General features: G+C 61.9%; 3 protein-coding genes across 9 annotated transcripts in view; 2 read left to right on the forward strand and 1 right to left on the reverse strand.

Moving 5' to 3' along the window:
* The window catches only part of AGAP3 (ArfGAP with GTPase domain, ankyrin repeat and PH domain 3), a 49476-nt gene extending 42429 nt beyond the window's left edge, over positions 1 to 7047 (reverse strand). For all 4 annotated transcript variants that reach the window (XM_054593482.1, XM_054593486.1, XM_054593485.1 and 1 more), the window contains exon 1: positions 6694 to 7047. In XM_054593482.1, coding sequence (XP_054449457.1) covers positions 6694 to 7021 — 328 coding nt within the window. In that variant the 5' untranslated portion in view covers positions 7022 to 7047. The remainder of the gene's footprint in view (positions 1 to 6693) is intronic.
* Positions 7048 to 9863: 2816 nt separating this feature from the next.
* TMUB1 (transmembrane and ubiquitin like domain containing 1) lies at positions 9864 to 12305 on the forward strand. Its single transcript, XM_054593471.1, has 3 exons — positions 9864 to 9956; positions 10818 to 11236; positions 11517 to 12305. The coding sequence occupies exons 2-3, from the start codon at positions 10848 to 10850 to the stop codon at positions 11866 to 11868; spliced, it is 741 nt and encodes a 246-aa protein (XP_054449446.1). The 5' UTR covers positions 9864 to 9956; positions 10818 to 10847; the 3' UTR covers positions 11869 to 12305.
* Positions 12306 to 12599: 294 nt separating this feature from the next.
* FASTK (Fas activated serine/threonine kinase) lies at positions 12600 to 16866 on the forward strand. 4 transcript variants are annotated; one of them, XM_054593423.1, is made up of 11 exons: positions 12638 to 12751; positions 12959 to 13011; positions 13576 to 13998; positions 14474 to 14653; positions 14785 to 14924; positions 15357 to 15570; positions 15679 to 15838; positions 16058 to 16149; positions 16244 to 16376; positions 16454 to 16568; positions 16667 to 16866. In XM_054593423.1, coding segments are annotated over exons 1-11 (1620 nt in total). In that variant the 5' UTR covers positions 12638 to 12749; the 3' UTR covers positions 16775 to 16866. The 4 variants fall into 4 exon arrangements, with proteins under 4 accessions (XP_054449397.1, XP_054449401.1, XP_054449398.1 ...); XM_054593422.1 differs by lacking the exon at positions 12959 to 13011 and having other exon boundaries at positions 12600 to 12751; XM_054593424.1 differs by lacking the exons at positions 12638 to 12751; positions 12959 to 13011 and adding an exon at positions 13018 to 13264.
* The last annotated feature ends 71 nt before the right edge of the window (positions 16867 to 16937 follow it).

The following is a 16937-nucleotide window of genomic DNA, read 5'->3' on the forward strand; positions in this document are numbered from 1 at the left end:
CAAGAAGAAAATGAACTGAGAATACAAACAGAATTAAACAAAAAGCAAATGACAGGTGGCCTCTGCCCCTGGAACCAGGAGGCACTTCCAGGAGGGCAGTGTGGGCCTAAAGACGTGCGCACCCGAAAGTCTCACCATTTGCTATTTCTTGGGAATCTATCCAAAGGAAATAACCGGACAAGCGTAGGAAGATCTACATCCAAGGAGATGCATAATAAACGTACACCCTTACACAGGGCCACACAGCCTCCCAAAATGACGAGCGTGCACTGGGCGCTTTGCCAGGCGCTGCTGGGAGCCTCGTGCACGCCAGACCCCCTCACACCTCGGCACACCCTACATGCAGGCTTCGTTATTACCCCTCCCTCTCACGCGAGGAGACTGAGGCAGAGGAGCTGTCACCTCTCTGCTCCTTGAGGGAACCCAGGCAGCGCGCGTCACAGAAGCAAGGCTCCGCGTAAGAAGCCAGGCACAGAACGTGGCAGAGACAGGAGCCTGCACTCCCTGGACAAGGAGGACCCGAGGCCAGAGAACCCAGACTGAGCTGGATCAGATGCTGCGGGGCAGGGTCACGGCACGGTGCACAGGCACGACCACCACGCTCTTTGAGGAAGACGCGCCAGAGCCGGTGTGCGCATGCGCGCGCCTGCGTTCTGTGCGTGCGTCGGGCCCACGTTCTCACAACCGGTCAACGGCAGACTAGGAACGAGAACCGAGGAATCCTGACTCCTCCTCAGCGCCCCTTGTGACTCTCTGGCTCTCTGGTTCCCCTTCTTCGGCCGAGTACTTTCCACCAACCCACACCCCTCCTGCGGTGAACTGTCAGGATCCTCAGGTCACTCACGGCGGAGCAGACGCGGAGGGCGCAGGGTGACAGCCAGCGGGCGACCTCGGGGAGCAGGCGGGGCACACACAGTTCTTCTACTTCCCTGCACATCTAAATCAGTTACAACAAGCAGGCGTTATTCTTGTCATTTGAACGTATACTTAAACGCTAACAATGTTTACATACTTGGAAGTGTTTCTTGCTCAAGCATCTACTATGCGCGCTCAGGGAAGGGAGCTCAGAGAAGGGAGAGGCACCTGGGAGAGACACCGTCCAAGCGGGGACTCCAAACGTCAGAGGATAGTTAATACAGGAGAGAACCATCCTGAACTTACAGTCTAAACGTTTCTAAAAGGTAAACTCTGGGTCAAAAGCACCCTTGACAGGCAGCAAGAGAAGAGCTGACCAGGGCCCGGCATGACCCTCCAAAGCTCACTGGTCCATCCATAAAGGCAAAGAGACCTAGAGCTGGAACACTAGATGAAGCCCCCCATTCTGCCGTTCCTTGTGTGGCCTGGGGTAGTTCCTTGTAAGTCCTAGGCTACGTCGTTTGCAAAGTGGGGATGACGCATGCACACTTCAAGAGCCTGTGGGAAAAGGAACGGTGACCTGCAATGCTGCAAAAGCCTCTTGCCGATCTCCAGCAGGCAGGAAGGCAGAAGGCTCATCGGAGCAATTCCGCACAGAGCAATGTCTCCCTCCGCCAAGCTGGCGCCCCAGGTCGCCTCCCTTCCCTACTTCCACAGCCTGGTGCTCAGCCCCATGCCCAGAACCAGCAGCCGGCCCCTGGCCCCTGACCGCTGGCCTGCGTGGAGGAGGTCAGCTGGAGTCAGGAGGAGCACAATCTGGTTAAACTGATTTTGAGTTACCTGCACAGTAAAAAGAAAATGAGGATAAGCCAGAGGGTCCAGGTGGGTGTTTAGGAGATGCTGAATAGCCCCCCGGAACCTCCCAGGGCCCTCTCTGCCTTTCCCTCCCCCCGGCCTCAGGTCCCCGAAGCAAGTCCCACTTTTCCAGAAGGGCCTCTTTGCTTCCTCCCTCCTGAAGTTCTGCGGGCTCACAGGGCAAAGGCATGGTGAGGACATTAAAAGCCCACCAACAGTTTCTAACTCCGCCTGATCACCCTCTGACCCACGCAGTGTAGCACGCTGTGGCCAAGGGCGCATGCTCTCCAATCCAACCCTGCCATGACAGCCCACCTCCTGCAGGATTAAGTGCCATCTTGCATGGTCTCCTGGAACATGGCACAGTCTCCATGTAAATGGGTAACAAAGGATAGAGCACCCAACTCCCGAGCCAGGGTCCTCCTGCCTGTCCCCTGTGGACCTCGATGCCCGGCCTACTGCTCCTTGAACACCACGCTATACTTTCACCCTCTGCAAACCTGTTCCTTTTCTGGGACCCCATGCCCACCTCTCACATTCAGTGAAAGAAATAAATGGTAAAGTAAACGGTAGACACGGGCCACAGAGCAAGGGCTGTCTTATCTGCGCAGTAGCTCCCACCTGGGAGCAAATGAGGACTGAATGGGGGAGGGGGTCCTCCCTGCCCCCTGAGGTCAGGCTGAGGCAGGTCTTCCCTTCCCTCTCCTGTGACCTTAAGGAAAGGGGTCTTGAGGAGTCTTCCCCAGTCTCTAACTTTTGCCCTGATTTTTTAAAAATCTGGATTGGTTCCTGCCACTCCCAATCCCCTCAGGCCTCTCCTACGGGCTGATCCCTTCACACAGAGGTGGAGAGAGAAACCACAGCCCTCCCTTCCCTTCCTCCCTGCCTTCCAGGGAGCTCGGTGCAACTGGGCCACACAGTAGGAGCTACCTCAATAAATGAATGTATCTGGAACAAGCGTGGCTCTCCCTGGCCACCAGCACCCACACGCCCATCCTCTTTTTCTGAACCCCTAGAGCTCTTTTGCACAAAATCCTAAGTGGGCAACCAGCCGCCACCAGGTGCTCATTCCCTAGGCCAGCTAATTGCCGGGGCGGCCCTGGGAAGCTCCAAATGCAGGTACAGATCCCAGCACCCCAATCAGGCTTCTTGGAGGAGCCTCCGAAATCCGTCCCTCAGTAGGCCCCACAGGTGAGCACCTGCCCCAGGCTGGAGGACACCCCTACCACCCAGGAACGGCAGAAGGGCCCATTACTCAGGAGACAGCTTCCCTGTCTCCAAAGTGGATACGATTCTTCTCTCTGCATCACAGGGCTCTTGCCAGCGTCTAGTCACAGGAGACACAGAGACAGGGGACAAACTAAAGCCCCGGACAGGGCTTCTAGGAAGAGTAAGGCTGCTGAGTCCCACTGAGCCCCCACCCCAACACGCCCAGCCACAACTCAGCGCCACCGTCTCTAGGAAGAACCAATAGGAAAACGCTCTTTAGAATGGTGCCAAGCCCCGAGCCCACGGAGGCAGAAAGAAAGCGCTTGAAACAGAACAAGCCAGCCTGCCTCTGCAATGCTCAAAGGAACTTTGCTTAAAAAAGACCCTAGGGGAAAACAAGGAGGACAGGAGCCAGTCACCCAGTTGACAAAGCCGGGTTCCTGCACACAGTAGTAGCCATGTGGCACGCCCATGGTCACAGTCCACTTCCAGGCCTTCCCTGGGGACCTGCGGAGCCCACGCCTGCGTGCCCTGCACTCGGGCAAACTGGGGTGGGGGGACACATCGTCTCAGGGACAAGCCTGCCTTTCCAGGCCACCTGCTAGGGCCCCAAGGGCTGCTTCTCCCAGCAGCTCGTCGGTCTCCTGCTCACCTGGCCCCGCTGCCCTCGTTCCCAGTGCCCGGGCTGCCCCCCGTCTGGCCTGGGGCCAGCCCCTCCGCACGCAGCCTGCGAAGAAGACACAGCAGGAGACCCACGCAAACCCCTGGAGCTCCTTCCCCTGCAGGATCCAGGCCGAGGCCCTGTCTCAGGCCCAGCCCAGTCCCTGGCTCTGCCGGTTGGCTCCCTGCCTCCTCTGAGTCTCACTCAGTTTCCCCACCAGGGAGGTGAGAGCAGCTCAGAGATCCTGCACGCAGTAAGCCTTCCAGCCCATCCCCGCTCCTGGTTATACTTCTTTTCTTCCTTAAGACCCTGGGATGGACCTGTTTTCTTTCTTTGGCCTTTGGTGGGAAAAGGAACTTTCCAACAACGGTCTGTCTCCGCTCAAATCCTGTCCTTTGAAACCCCGCAAAGCTGAATGTTCCTCAGCTTCCTCCTGCCCTAACCATGGCATCAGAGGGGGCGGAGGGAAGCAGAGAGAAGACAGGTGGGCAAGGGGCCACTGCACGTCCTCAGTCGCAGAAGGATCCTGCCTGCGTCTCCCAGGTCACCTTCACCCGCGTGTTACCGGAGCGAGGCTTATTACACACCAGGAAAATGTCATCCCTTCCCCCTAAGAGGTTCATCCCTAGTAAAGGCAGGATCTGCTTCCCAGACCAGGAGCGTGTTTATGTAACAACCGCAACCCAGGTCTGCGGGGCCCTGGGCGGGGGGGGGGGGGCGGTCAGGCCCGGAGTGAGCAGGGAGCCGCCCAAGAAGCTGCTCCCCTTCCTCCGCCAAGGAAGAAACTGGGGACGCTGCGTTGCAGGACAGCAACAATATGGTTTGGCAGATGGAGAGAGGAAGGATATAGGGCAGAAATTGGAGAAGGAGTTTTCTGGGTGTGTGTGTGTGTGTGTGTGTGTGTGTGTTTTGATGCCTGCCTACAGCAGAAAAGCTGGGGAGACAGAAGTGGGAAAGCAGGGGTGATGTGGAGAATACAGACGGGTTCCAGGAAAGAGGCTGCGGACAAAAGGAGGAGAAAGAAAGAGGGGGGAGGCCTGGCCTATAAGGATGAGGAAGCAGGGATCAGGAGCGCTGAGAACGGACAGCTGACAATGAGACATCGGGTCCCGGGATTCACGGGGGCACGACCAAGCTCCCAGGCTAAAAAGGAACATGGGGTGCTTCCAAACCGGAGGAGGGCAGTGGGTCACACGGGAGGACTCGGGACTCTGCCTGTCGTGCTGAACTTAAGACGGCGTGAAGAACCGAGTGCTTCCGGTCATTGGTCACAGTCCACTTCCCAGAAGATGCCGCCTGAGGCTTCCTGAGCTGGGGGGTGGGGGGAGGGTTCCTCACAGTTAGAGGAAGCCCAACTTAGATGGGGAAGCGTGGAAGCTGAGATTCCTTCCTCTCCCGGCTCTGCGACAGATGTCTTCCCTCACCCCTTCTCTGGCTACCCCTCCGAGTCTCTTCACCCAAAGGGGCGGGGGCGGGGGCGGGATCTTGGAGTTGATCTGGGACTCCTCTTACTTCCTCCTGAGGACACTGTAGCTGCAGGGAATGGCTGCTCTCCCTGCCCCGCCCTGCGCGGGGCCCCACCCCGCCTCACCCCACCCGCTTCAGCACTAGGAAAAGAAATTGGTCATCTCCTCTCCTCTGGGCCCCGAGCTCACACAAGTGCCATCTCCAGGTCCCCAGCCACAACAGTGATTCAGGCCATTTACTCAGATCCGTGTTAATGAGGTTTTTTTTTTTCCTGTCACCTAATTAGTTCAAAATGAACTCAGTCAGCCCTGAGAGGAAAGAGACTGGAGAGGGCTGGGCAAAGGACAGAAGGGGGTGTCACAACAGAAGGGCAGGACCCCAGGTCTAGTGGGGTCCTTCACTCCCAGAAGACCCAGTGCTCCTTCCCCAGCTACAGAGGCCTCCGCAAGCAGCAAGGGGGTGTTCAGGTGAGGAGCCCCCAGAGCCATACACACAGAGGCGAAAAGGAGGAGGGCCCTAAGCCTGAGGCCCCAGCCCTGGACAGGCCCCTGTGCACAATTCTGTCATCAGCAAAAGGCCTTGCACTCTCCCTGCACTGCCACTAAGGCTGAACCCACCACCTGCTAGTGGGCGTCCCCCTTCAAATGCAACCAGAGGGGGAAGCAGATGGCCCAGGGCGAGGCCCATCTGCCCACTGGGCACTCAAAGGTCACCATGCCACAGGGATGCCTGTGGGTGGTGCCGGCCTCCACCGCACCAGGGGTGGAGGGAAGGGCATCTGCCAGCAGCTTGCACCCGCTTCCTCTGCCCCACAGTGGCTGAAGCCCAGGGCCTAAGAGCCGAGAGAAAGTAGCACTGAGCAGCGCCAGAGCGCGGGGGTTTCGGTCCCTGACGCCGGTGCCTTGTCCCTAGAAGTCGGTCAGTGCCCCGCAGTCCCGCGTCCACCTCCCAAGAGGCTCCCTGGAAAGCTGTGGCGGATCCGGCTCGCGTGGGACCCGGCGAAGGCGGGGATGGACCGTCCAGCGCCTCCAACGCGGTCGCATTGCCCAAGCCCCAAGTCAGGCCCGGCCCGCCGGGCCTCGGCATCGTGCGGGATGTGCGTCGGGAGAGGGCGCCGCGGTGAACGCCACCCTCCCCGGCCCAATGGCGCTGGGACCGGGAAGGCTGCCATCCACTAACGGGAGGCTCCGATCCCCCGCCCCACCGTGCGGCAGGCAGAGCCCGGGCAGCGGCATGGACGCCTCTCATGCAGCCGCCCCACCTCCGGGCCCGCCGAGGCCCTCCGCCGCGCCCACCCTCCCGGGCCGTGCCCGACCAGATTTGGCTCAGCCCCCAAAGGAATCGCTGCTCCTCCGAGGGCCCCCGTCCACAGAGAGACACTACCCTCGAGGCCTGTAACATTCAGAGCAAAAAACGTATACCGAGGCGAGGGACCGGCCCTCAGCCCCAGAGTGTCCGCAGGCGAGATATGGCGAAGCCTGGACGCTGGCTCTGCAGCGCGGGCGTTCAACAGACCGCGTGGCCCGGACCTGAGGCGCGCGAGGACTCCCGACGGGGAAAGCGTGGCCAGGCCGGACCCGCAGAGTCCCCGGCCGTCGTCGGCGGGGCCGCCGCGCCCCGGCTCCCGCAGCCCCGGCTCCGCTCACCCTCGATGGAGATGACGTGCTCCCGGATCTGGTTCTGCAGCGCCAAGTCCTCCATGCGCTCGATCAGGTCGTAGATGGCGTAGATATTGGGATGCACAGACTCGAAGCGCTGGATCTCGGCCCGGATGGCCGCCGAGTTGGAGAGCGCGAACTGCTGAGGGGGCCCGCCGGCCAGCTGCTGCGAAGGGCCGCCGCCCCCGGGCCCCGGCCCCGCGCCGCCGAACTGCCCGCCGCCCCCTGCGCCTCCGCCGCCGCCGCCGCCGCCTCCCGGCGCCGCCAGGCTAGGCTGCTGCTGCGGGCTCTGACCCCCGCCCGCCTGGAAGTTCATGGCTCCGGGATCGCGGGGCCCGAGGCGGGCCCGGCCGAGGCCGGGGCGGCGCTGCGGCGGCGGCGGGCGGCCGCGCGAGACTGGCGGGGCTGGGACTACGGAGCGGGCGGCGCGGGGCTAGTGCATGGGGCCGGGGGCCGAGAGGCGCCGCCGCGCACGCTGTGGCCGCCGCTACCGGGCGCTCCCAGGCGCCGCGATCCCGCTGCCTCGGAACAGCCTCCAGCGGCAACAACAACGGGACCGGGAGCGCGCGGCCCGGGCCCTCCCCCCGCGTCATGCGCACGCACCGCCGCCCCCGCCGGCCCCGGCACACGCAGCCTGAGCCCCCCTCCCCGCCGCCCCCGCCCCTCCTGCGCGCGGGCGCCAGCGCCCCCGCCCCTCGCTGGCAGGCTCTGCAGCCTCCACCCCCGAGCCGCGCGCTGCAGCCCCTCCCACTTCGCCTCGGCCCTTCCGTCTCCTCTCCAGCCCCCACCCACAACCGCCGCGGGGCCACCGCTCGGAGGGGACTGCGGCCTTGGCCTCCTCCGGCTCAGCTGTCACTTTCGCGTCTCTGCGCTGGTCTGGGTGGGGTGTACGATGCCCGGGCACTGCCCCCACGGTGCCCTATGCCTGAGGGTGCTGATGAATGCGGTTGATTGGCCCAGGAGGGCCGCCAGCTCAGGCCCTGCTGCGCCGCCCTTTCAGCATCCTGCCTTCAGTGCGGCACAGCATCCCCTGTCCCGGCCCTGAGATCATCCCTAGAGACCACCTCTCCCCGGGGCTCTCTCTCTAGCCTCCCCAGGACTCTCCATGGCCAGCTGCAGCCCAGAGGCTGAAATTCTATTTCCAGTTCTCTCTGAGAGCTTCATTGACGGGCGCCCTTGGTAATGGCACTTCGAACAACAGCTTCCCCGGTCCTGTTTTCCAGCCTTTCCTTATAGGCCCTTCTGCCAAACTGGGGAGGGTTCGCTAACCACAACCAGACCCCACAGGTACAGAGAAGGAAGGAGGGAGGAATCAAATATTATGTCTTCTTCCCCAACTCCTCCCACTCAAGAGGAAAAAGAGCCCATATGACTCTAAATTTTCCTGGTCTTCCCCCCTTTGTCCATCCTGTGTTCCTGTCCACTCCTTCTAGGACCAGAGAGCTCCCTTCACTGTCCCCGTCCTCCGCACACCCGTTGCCACAGCTGTCTGCAGTTCTGCCGGCCACCCGGCTCACCGACCTTTCCTAAAACCCACAAGCAGTGGCATGTGCCGCCAGTCAGCCGGCCAGGGCTGCCTCCCCCCATGTCCTCTGGCACAGTGGACACGCGTCATCTTTTTTACACACACGTCCACTTCCCGGGCCAAGCTGGGTCTTTTCCCAGCATAAAGCTGCCCCCGACTTGGCTACCCGCACAACTCTGCCCCAGTACCAACCCCGTCACCACTCCTCAGTTTCGTGTACCTTCCAAAGAACAGGTGCAACTGGGGGCCTCCCCAGCTCCTGAGATATGTGGAGTCCATCTACCTGTTTGACTTTTGGAATGCCTTATACATTCTCTAGGCTTCTTCTACAAAATACAGTGTTTGAACAGAACACCCGATGTCCTGTATTTCTAAAGGCATTATAGATGATTAGAAGCCACAGCAAAGAGTTGCTACTGGGTACCTTCCAGGAGAGACACTGAGGCTACAGGGCTTCTGAAACGCGTCGCCAGGCAGCCAGCACACCTCCGGTAGCGCTGGTGTGCTGTCTACGTGGGTGTCCTCTGGAAGTATATGAGCCCCAGGAGGGCAGGACAGCATCTTACCCATGCCTGGGATACATTATCCATTTAACACATGTTTGTAGAAGAAATGAACTGGACAGAAGGAGCTAGAGAGAAGGTCATTCCGTGTGTTAGAAACCTATGCTGACTGTTCAAGGCAACACTTTGAGGACTGGCTCCCACAAGTAGTCATGTACTATGGGGGCATGGGGGTACATTACTTTTTAATCAAGACTGGCCTACAAAATCCAGAATGTGAGGTCTTTGTGGCTATAGGAACCCGGGGGAGGGAGGAAAAACCCACAGAAATTAGTTGGCCTAGGCCAGGCTAGGGCTCAATCACATCCTCTGCACAGTAACATGCTAAGGACTCAATTTCCAAGCACATTTTTGAGTGGAGGGAGGGTCCTAATACTAGTTGAACAAACATCTCAACCCTTGGACAGGCGCCTTACTTAGATCTCACACTTATTTAACAAAACACCTATTTCTTCTTTACGAGGGAGGTCTTAGGAACGAAGAAATTTAGATTCAAAGAAATTCAGTAACGACCTTAAGGTCATTAAGGGATAAGGGATCAGCATTGTGTCAGGTTCCAAAGTCGATGATTCCTTCACAGTCCTGCAGGATCAAGGCGGAAGAGGGGACGAAGGGAAAAGGACAGCCCAAGCAGCGGCCAGCCCAGGGGCGTGTATACTCAGCGAGACAGGTAGTGCAGCCCATGGTTACTGGGCTCTGAGCTGAAGAGTCAACTGGGGAACCCAGGCGCCTTCTGGCGTTCCCCTGACGTAAGAGTAGACCGAGTCGCCTGAGTTCACCAGAGCCCCGCGTCTCGAAACGCGGGTGCTCTGACGTGCTCCAGCTGACGTTGGTTTCTGCAGTGACAGGTGCCGTGGCTGCTGGCGCCGGGCGGGGGTGGGAAGACGGATCCTGCTGCAGCCCAGGCCTTTGGGGGCTATCACAACTCCCAAACCTGCCCCGCCGGCCCCTCCGCAACCTAAGAGCACCGGAACCAGTTCGCCGAACCCCGCACGTGGGCCCGCAGGGCGCGGGCGGGGACTGCGTTCGGCCCGGACTACAAGTCCCACAATGCTCTGGACAGCGGCGGCGGCGAAGGAGGGGTGCCCTCAGGTGTCTGCGACCTCGGCGTCTCCCGCCCGGAAGTGCCCGAGGGTCCGCTATGGAGCTGGCGGAGCCGGGCGGTGAGTCCCTGCGCCTAGACCGCGCCCACCCCGCCTCCCCGAGCCCTAGCGGTCACCGCTCACCCTGTCCCGGAACCTCCCGTGCCCTCCCACGTCTCGGGGGGCGGGAAGATGGGAGGGGTGATGGAGGAGTTGGAGACTGGGAGGGCGAAGTCCCGGCTTCCCGGGCGGGACCTGGGGTCTAGCAGGACGCTGGGTTTGGAGAGGCTTCCAGAGGAGGCGCGGGGGTCAGGGCGCCGCGGGGTGGGGCCGAGTTGGGTGCGGGGTGGCAACCCTAGGAGATTCCAGATTGTCCAAGGGCGGAGTTTGACGTTTGGTTTAGGGAAGCCGTCCGTGTGGGCGGGTGGGGTTTGGGTGAATGGTAAGGGGCAGGGGGCGACACAGAAGCCCTTTTTCTTCCCCCTTGGAGAAACTTTAGCGACGGAGGAGATACCTTTGAGGTAGATAAGCAGCTTTGGGGTGGAATTGGTGAAGGAATAAACTTTGGGATGAAGTAGACAGAAGAATAGGTAAGCTTTAGGGTAAAGTTTGGTGGGGATGAATTTAGGGGAGACGTTGCTCAGAAAGTCAAGGCCCTTATCGCGGGATAGGGTTTGGGTGAACTGAGGAGCTGGTGAAAGATCTAGAACTCGGGTTATAAAAGTTAGGACTTGGAATTTGGTGATGGGAAGGGCACGTGGGGCAAGATTGCTGAGTCAAAGCAGCCTGTGCCCTGGCCGGGGCCTTGGGTCAGGGGTCGCAGGACTGAGGACTGTGGGAAGTTGGGGTGGGAGGACTGTGGGAGCCTGTTGGAGTTCGGAGGGCCGCCGGCCCCTGTGAGCCAGCCCCTCAACCCCTCATGGGTTCTTTGTGCCTCTCCAGCTCAGTAGTGCGGCGGGCTAGCCAGGTGCCATGGCCCTGATTGAAGGGGTGGGTGATGAGGTGACTGTCCTTTTCGCGGTGCTTGCCTGCCTTCTGGTGCTGGCTCTCGCCTGGGTCTCAACACACACATCGGAGGGCGCTGACCCCCTGCCCCAGCCGTCAGGGACCCCAACACCGGCGCAGCCCAGTGAAGCCATGGCGGTCACCGAAAACGTCAGAGGGGAAGCCCTAGGAGCTGAGACCCCCAGCCTGAGACACAGAGGTCAGGCTGCACCCCCAGAGCCCAGCACGGGGCTCCCAGCAACGCCGCCACCCCTGGACACCACCCAGGAGCCGTTGGTACTACGGCTGAAGTTCCTCAACGATTCAGAGCAGGTGGCCAGAGCCTGGCCCCACGACACCATTGGCTCCCTGAAAAGGTAAATTGGGATGAAATACTAAGGAGTGGGTGGGAGTGATCGCAGACCTGGAAGAGCCAGCAAAGACCCTTGAGACTCGCCCTCATTGTACAGATGAGGGACCGAGATGCCCAAATCACACACTGTATTGTTCCCCTGGAGCGGGAGGGGACCCCTTTGGGGGCCCTGACCTGGGTGGTGGGTGGCTGGAGGGCATCGCTGAAGGGTGGGAGTGTTATTCTGGGCCAGGGACCAGGATTGCCTGAGGCCTGCTCTATCACCCAGGTCCCTCTCTCCTCAGGACCCAGTTTCCCGGCCGGGAGCAGCAGGTGCGACTCATCTACCAAGGGCAACTGCTGGGAGACGACACTCAGACGCTGGGCAGCCTTCACCTCCCTCCCAACTGCGTTCTCCACTGCCACGTGTCCACACGGGTCGGTCCCCCGCACCCCCCCTGCCCACCGGGGTCAGAGCCAGGCCCCTCCGGGCTGGAAATAGGCAGCCTGCTACTACCCCTGCTTCTTCTACTTCTGCTGCTGCTCTGGTACTGCCAGATCCAGTACCGGCCCTTCTTTCCCCTGACGGCCACTCTGGGTCTGGCCGGCTTCACCCTGCTCCTGAGTCTCCTGGCTTTTGCCATGTACCGTCCGTAGTGCCTCCACGGGCTCTCAGCAGTGGGGCTGGCGCCTCTGGACCTGGCTCCCGACCACAGCCACAGGGCGGGAGCTGCTGTCTGCCCAGGCCCACCACTCCCGCCTGGGCCTGCCTCTTCCCACTACCCTGGAGCCCAGCCCGGCGCCGTAGAGCACTCCGGGGGCAGGTGGAGGCTCCCCTCTGCGACCTCCACGGCTCTGCGGCGCCTCCCGGGGCTGCTGGCCCTCAGCCGCCACTGACAGTCCGTTCCTCCGGCTCAACCAGCTGCTGTCGCTGCCTTGGCCCTGGGCAGAGCGGGGCCACGCCCCTGGGCTCGGCTTAGTGTTCTTCTGCCTGAGGACCCAGCCACCTCTAGTCCCTAATTGCTCCTTGCGCTGATTTGGGGACCCAAGGACCGTGGCGGGGTGGGAGGGGCCGAGGGAGTCCCTTGGAACTTGTGCAGATTAAACGACTGTGAAGTTTTCACTCCTTGTGTGTGTCTGAGCGTATAGCCCCACGCGGGCGTGGGGCCCTTGCCGACTGGAAGAAAAGGCGTGACGGGCGCGGACCGGGTCCTCCGCCGTGTCCGGCTCTCGGGGGCCCACCACGAACCTTTCCCCTGCCTCGCACCCGGCGCTACGGCCCCCGCCCCTCTGCCCCCAGCGCCGCGCGCGCGCGCGCGCCGTTTCCCGGAAGCCAGGGGCGGGCGCCCCGCCCGCGCGCAGGGTCTGACGGGAGCCGCCTCGGCTCTGGGGCGGAGGACCGAGCGGCGATTGGCGTCCGGGGGCTGCTGGGAAGATGGCGGACTCGGTGGCCGGCCGATGAGGAGGCCGCGGGGGGAGCCGGGCTCCCGGGCCCCGAGACCGACTGAGGGAGCGATCTGCGCTGGGCCTGGGGAGTCATGTAGGGGGCGGGCGTCTGTGGAGCGGGCCGCGGGAGGGCTGCGGGAGTTGGTATAAGGCGACAGTGATCACGGTCTCCCGGCGTCCCGGGGCCGGGTGGGCGCGGGGGTGGGCCCTGACACTGCCGACTCCGCGCCGCCCCTACCCCCCTGCGCCCTCGGCTTCCACGGGCGCCCTCCGAGGTAGGCGCGGCGTTCTCCTTTCACAGGCGAGGAGGCTTAGGCAGAGAGACGAAGCCACTGGTCCAAGGTCACGCAGCTGGTAAGTGGGAGCATCCAGCATGGAACCCAGGACCGTCCGGCTGCGGAGCCCCCGTGCCGCCCACCGCGCCGCCGCCGCCGCCACCGCCGCCGCCGCCTCCTGCGGGAGCGGGAGGTGGTCGGGTGTGGGGAGCTTGTCGCCTGGCCGAGCTGGGCTCCAGGCTGGGCGCGACCACTGACCAGATTCGTGACCTCGGGCTTAACTTTACCCCTTCACCTCTCTGGGTCTTGGTTTCTCCGCCTGTGAAATCGAGGTAATGCCAGCCCTGCCTACGCCCTCATAGGCGTAGGAGGAGGATCAGAGGAGCTAATGCATGTGGAATTGCTTTGTAAATATCCCTGCGCTGAGACCACTGAAGGATTGATGGCTGTTTCAAAGCGTGGAAGGAGACAGAAAGAGGGGCTGGTGGGGAAGAGGACCAGAGCAGTCACAAAGAAGGGTGAACGTGGCTCTGGCTTGCTCTGATCCCAGGCCCCTCTGCACGGGCAGTGAGGTGAGGAGTAGACAGCAGGCTTCTCTCCCCTTTGGGGAAAACCTCACCCCCTTTTCTGGGCCGCCCCTCAGGGTCTCCATCACCCAACTCCATGCTTCGAGTCCTGCTCTCTGCCCAGGCCTCTGCTGCTCGGCTGACGGGCCTGCTGCTGCTCCCATCAGCACAGCCCTTCTGTCTGGGGCCCAGCAAGTGGGGGGACCGGCCTCCTGGAGGAGGCTCCCGCGCAGGCCCCGTGCAGGGGCTGCAGCGGCTTCTGGAACAGGCGAGGAGCCCTGGGGAGCTGCTGCGCTGGCTGGGCCAGAACCCCACCAAGGTGCGCGCCCACCACTACCCTGTGGCGCTTCGTCGTCTCGGCCAGCTCTTGGGGTCCCAGCCACGGCCCCCTCCTGTGGAGCAGGCCACACTGCAGGACTTGAGTCAGCTCATCATCCGAAACTGCCCCTCCTTTGACATTCACACCATCCACGTGTGTCTGCACCTTGCAGTCTTACTTGGTGAGGAGGGTGCCTGGGGGATGGGTGTTGATGGAAGACTAGCGAAGAGCTGTGCAGGCCCCAGGATTACTGACAATTCACATCTCAGGCCCTGCTGGGAACGGCCGAGCCCCGACTCACTGCTGCTCCCTCACATCCATGGCCGACCTCAGGAGTCAAGCAGCATTCCCTGCAGCTTAGCTAGGGTGCTACCCCAGGTTATTTCCCCCACAGCGCTCTAAGAGCCACCACAATGTGTCACCGTGAGCATGAGATGACAACGTAGTTGCCATCTTTGTATAAGACCTTCCCCACGGGCTGTTCTGATCCCTTCACATGGTATTTCACACGTGCACTGGAGCAAACCTTCCAGCCCAGAGAACAGAGATGGGAGAGGTTGGCGGTCCACGAACAGCCCCAGGCCTGGAGCAGAGCAGAGCAGAGCAGAGCAGCTCCCCGTTGCCAGCACTGCCTCCTCTGACCCTCTCCCTCTCAGGCTTCCCCTCAGATGGGCCCCTGGCGTGTGCCCTGGAGCAGGAGCGAAGGTCCCGCCTCCCTCCGAAGCCGCCGCCTCCTCTGCAACCTGTCCTTGGAGGTGGGCAAAGGTTGGAAGCTGCTCTGAGCTGCCCCCGCTTCCTGAGGCATCCACAGCAGCACTTCATCCGAAGTCTGGCAGGTGCTAGAGGGGGTGAAAGGCAGGTTGGAGGTCAGGGGCTGAGGAGGAGGCACATGGGGGGGACCGGTCAAGGTGGACACTAGTCTGGAGACCTGGCCTGAGGGTCCAGTGTGACAAGCTGTCCTTCACAGAGGGCAGGCCAGAGGAGCTGACACCTCACGTGATGGTGCTCCTGGCCCAGCACCTGGCCCGACACCGGTTGCGGGAGCCCAAGCTTCTGGAAGCCATTGCCCACTTCCTGGTGGTCCAGGAAGGCCAGCTCAACAGCAAGGTGGGATTGCCTCCCGTGCTTCTCAGCCGCCCATCAGGCCCGGCCCCTGTCTAGCTTGATTGCTGTGCCCTCCAGCGAACAGCCCAGCTGCCCAGCCAGGGCTTGTCCCCTGGGTTCCATCTGGGCTCACACCGCCCCAGCGTCTCCGGCTCCCAGCACGTGCATGGTTCTCTGCAGCCTTCCAAGCACTCGGCCTGTCTGAACTTTACCGATCCCACTCCTCTAGGCCTTCAGGGCGGGCCCCGCGGCGCTGTCTCCTCCACTTGTTTGGTGATTGATTGCATGCATGGGGCTCAGGACACGGCTTATGCCATGACCTGGTGTGTGTCAGGTAGCGGAATGGTCCTGCCCTTGCAATGACGTCCTAGGCTTGCAGACCAAGGTTTTTGGAGAGCTGTTCCATGCTGGGTGATGCCTGCCCTCCCTCCACAGGTGGTACAGAAGTTGGTCCTGCCCTTTGGGCGGCTGAACTACTTTCCCCTGGAACAGCAGTTCATGCCCTGCCTTGAAAGGATCCTGGCTCGGGAGGCAGGGGTGGCCCCCCTAGCCACTCTCAACATCTTGATGTCACTATGCCAGCTGCAGTGCCTGCCCTTCCGAGCCCTGCACTTGGTCTTCTCCCCAGGTTTCATCAACCACATCAGCGGTACGCTGACTGGAAGGCTGGCTGGGACCCTGAGGGCCAGCGGGCGGGTGGGCAGGGGGAGTGGGGTAGGGTCTGCAGACCAGTGTGTCTTAGTCCCCTTGCCCATAGGCACCCCTCATGCCCTGATTGTGCGGCGCTACCTCTCCCTGCTGGACATGGCCGTGGAGCTGGAGCTCCCTGGATACCGGGGTCCCCGCCTTCCTCGAAGGCTGCAAGTGCCCATCTTCCCCCAGCCACTCATCACTGACCGTGCCCGCTGCAAGTACAGGTGGGTGGGGCAGCCTGGGGAGGGGAGGGGGAAGCTTGGAAGCAGCAGAGTGGAAAACGCAAAGCATCGGGACCGGTTTAGGCCGATGGAGTCTCAGCAGCCATAACGGAACAGGTCTCGAGGCAACGAAGGCATTGGCCCAGGGTCGCAGAGCTAGGGGGCACCGGGCTGGCACAAGACTCCTGGCTTTCCCTCCGTCAGTGTCCTCTCCCCTTTCAGTCACAAAGACATAGTGGCAGAGGGGCTGCGCCAGCTTCTGGGGGAGGAAAGATACCGCCAGGACCTGACTGTGCCTCCAGGGTACTGCACAGGTGAGCTCCCGGTGGGTGGGCTGGCAGCGGGCTGCAGGCCATGGGGCCGTGGCTGAAAGGCAGTGGCCTTCTCTCTTCCACCCACCCCCTCCAGACTTCCTGCTCTGTGTCAGCAGCTCTGGTGCTGTGCTTCCCATGAAGACGCAGGACCCTTTCCTACCGTACCCTCCCAGGTCCTCCCAGAGCCAGGCTGCCTCTCAGCAGACTGCCCGAGATGCTGCCCAAAGGTAGGCCTTCCTGCCTTCCTGGACAGGGACCCTGCCTTCCTGGACAGGGACCCTGAGCCACAGTCCTCTCCCGCCAGGGTGGTGCTGATGCTGCGTGAACGCTGGCATTTCTGCCGGGATGGCAGGGTGCTGCTGGGCTCCCGGGCCCTGCGGGAGCGGCACCTGGGCCTGATGGGCTACCAGCTCCTGCCGGTGAGAGCCCCCCCCAGCCCCCCACCGTGAGATTCCATGTGTCCCCACCTCCACCCGCAGGGGCTGTGGGTGACCTCCTGCCCTGCCTGTCCTCGCAGCTATCCTTTGAGGAACTGGAGTCACAGAGAGGCCTGCCGCAGCTCAAGAGCTACCTGAGACAGAAGCTCCAAGCCTTGGGCCTCCGCTGGGGGCCTGAAGGAGGCTGAGGGGACGCACATGGGGTTGTGATGGCCCCCCCGTGGGGGGCGGGCAATTTGCACTTTGGCTCCGTTTTGTGTTTCATTAAAGTCTCTTTCCTTCCCCATCATCGCGCATCTCGTTTCTGGGCCGGGCAGCAGGCTGGGTCCGCCCACCCCTTCCCATCCATGC

Source organism: Pteronotus mesoamericanus, unplaced genomic scaffold (genome assembly GCF_021234165.1).
Source record: "Pteronotus mesoamericanus isolate MK-2021 breed Mesoamerican mustached bat unplaced genomic scaffold, CSHL_Meso_final scaffold_409, whole genome shotgun sequence".
In the NCBI taxonomy this organism is placed as follows: Eukaryota; Metazoa; Chordata; class Mammalia; order Chiroptera; family Mormoopidae; genus Pteronotus; species Pteronotus mesoamericanus.

Coding starts and splice junctions, on each gene's coding strand:
- TMUB1 (XM_054593471.1), top strand. CDS start 10,848: ATGGCCCTGATTGAAGGGGTGGGTGATGAGGTGACTGTCCTTTTCGCG. Junction 11,237..11,516: donor ACCATTGGCTCCCTGAAAAG/GTAAATTGGGAT, acceptor CTCTCTCCTCAG/GACCCAGTTTCCCGGCCGGG.
- FASTK (XM_054593422.1), top strand. CDS start 12,670: ATGAGGAGGCCGCGGGGGGAGCCGGGCTCCCGGGCCCCGAGACCGACT. Junction 14,654..14,784: donor CTTCATCCGAAGTCTGGCAG/GTGCTAGAGGGG, acceptor TGTCCTTCACAG/AGGGCAGGCCAGAGGAGCTG. Junction 16,150..16,243: donor GCCTCCAGGGTACTGCACAG/GTGAGCTCCCGG, acceptor CACCCCCTCCAG/ACTTCCTGCTCTGTGTCAGC.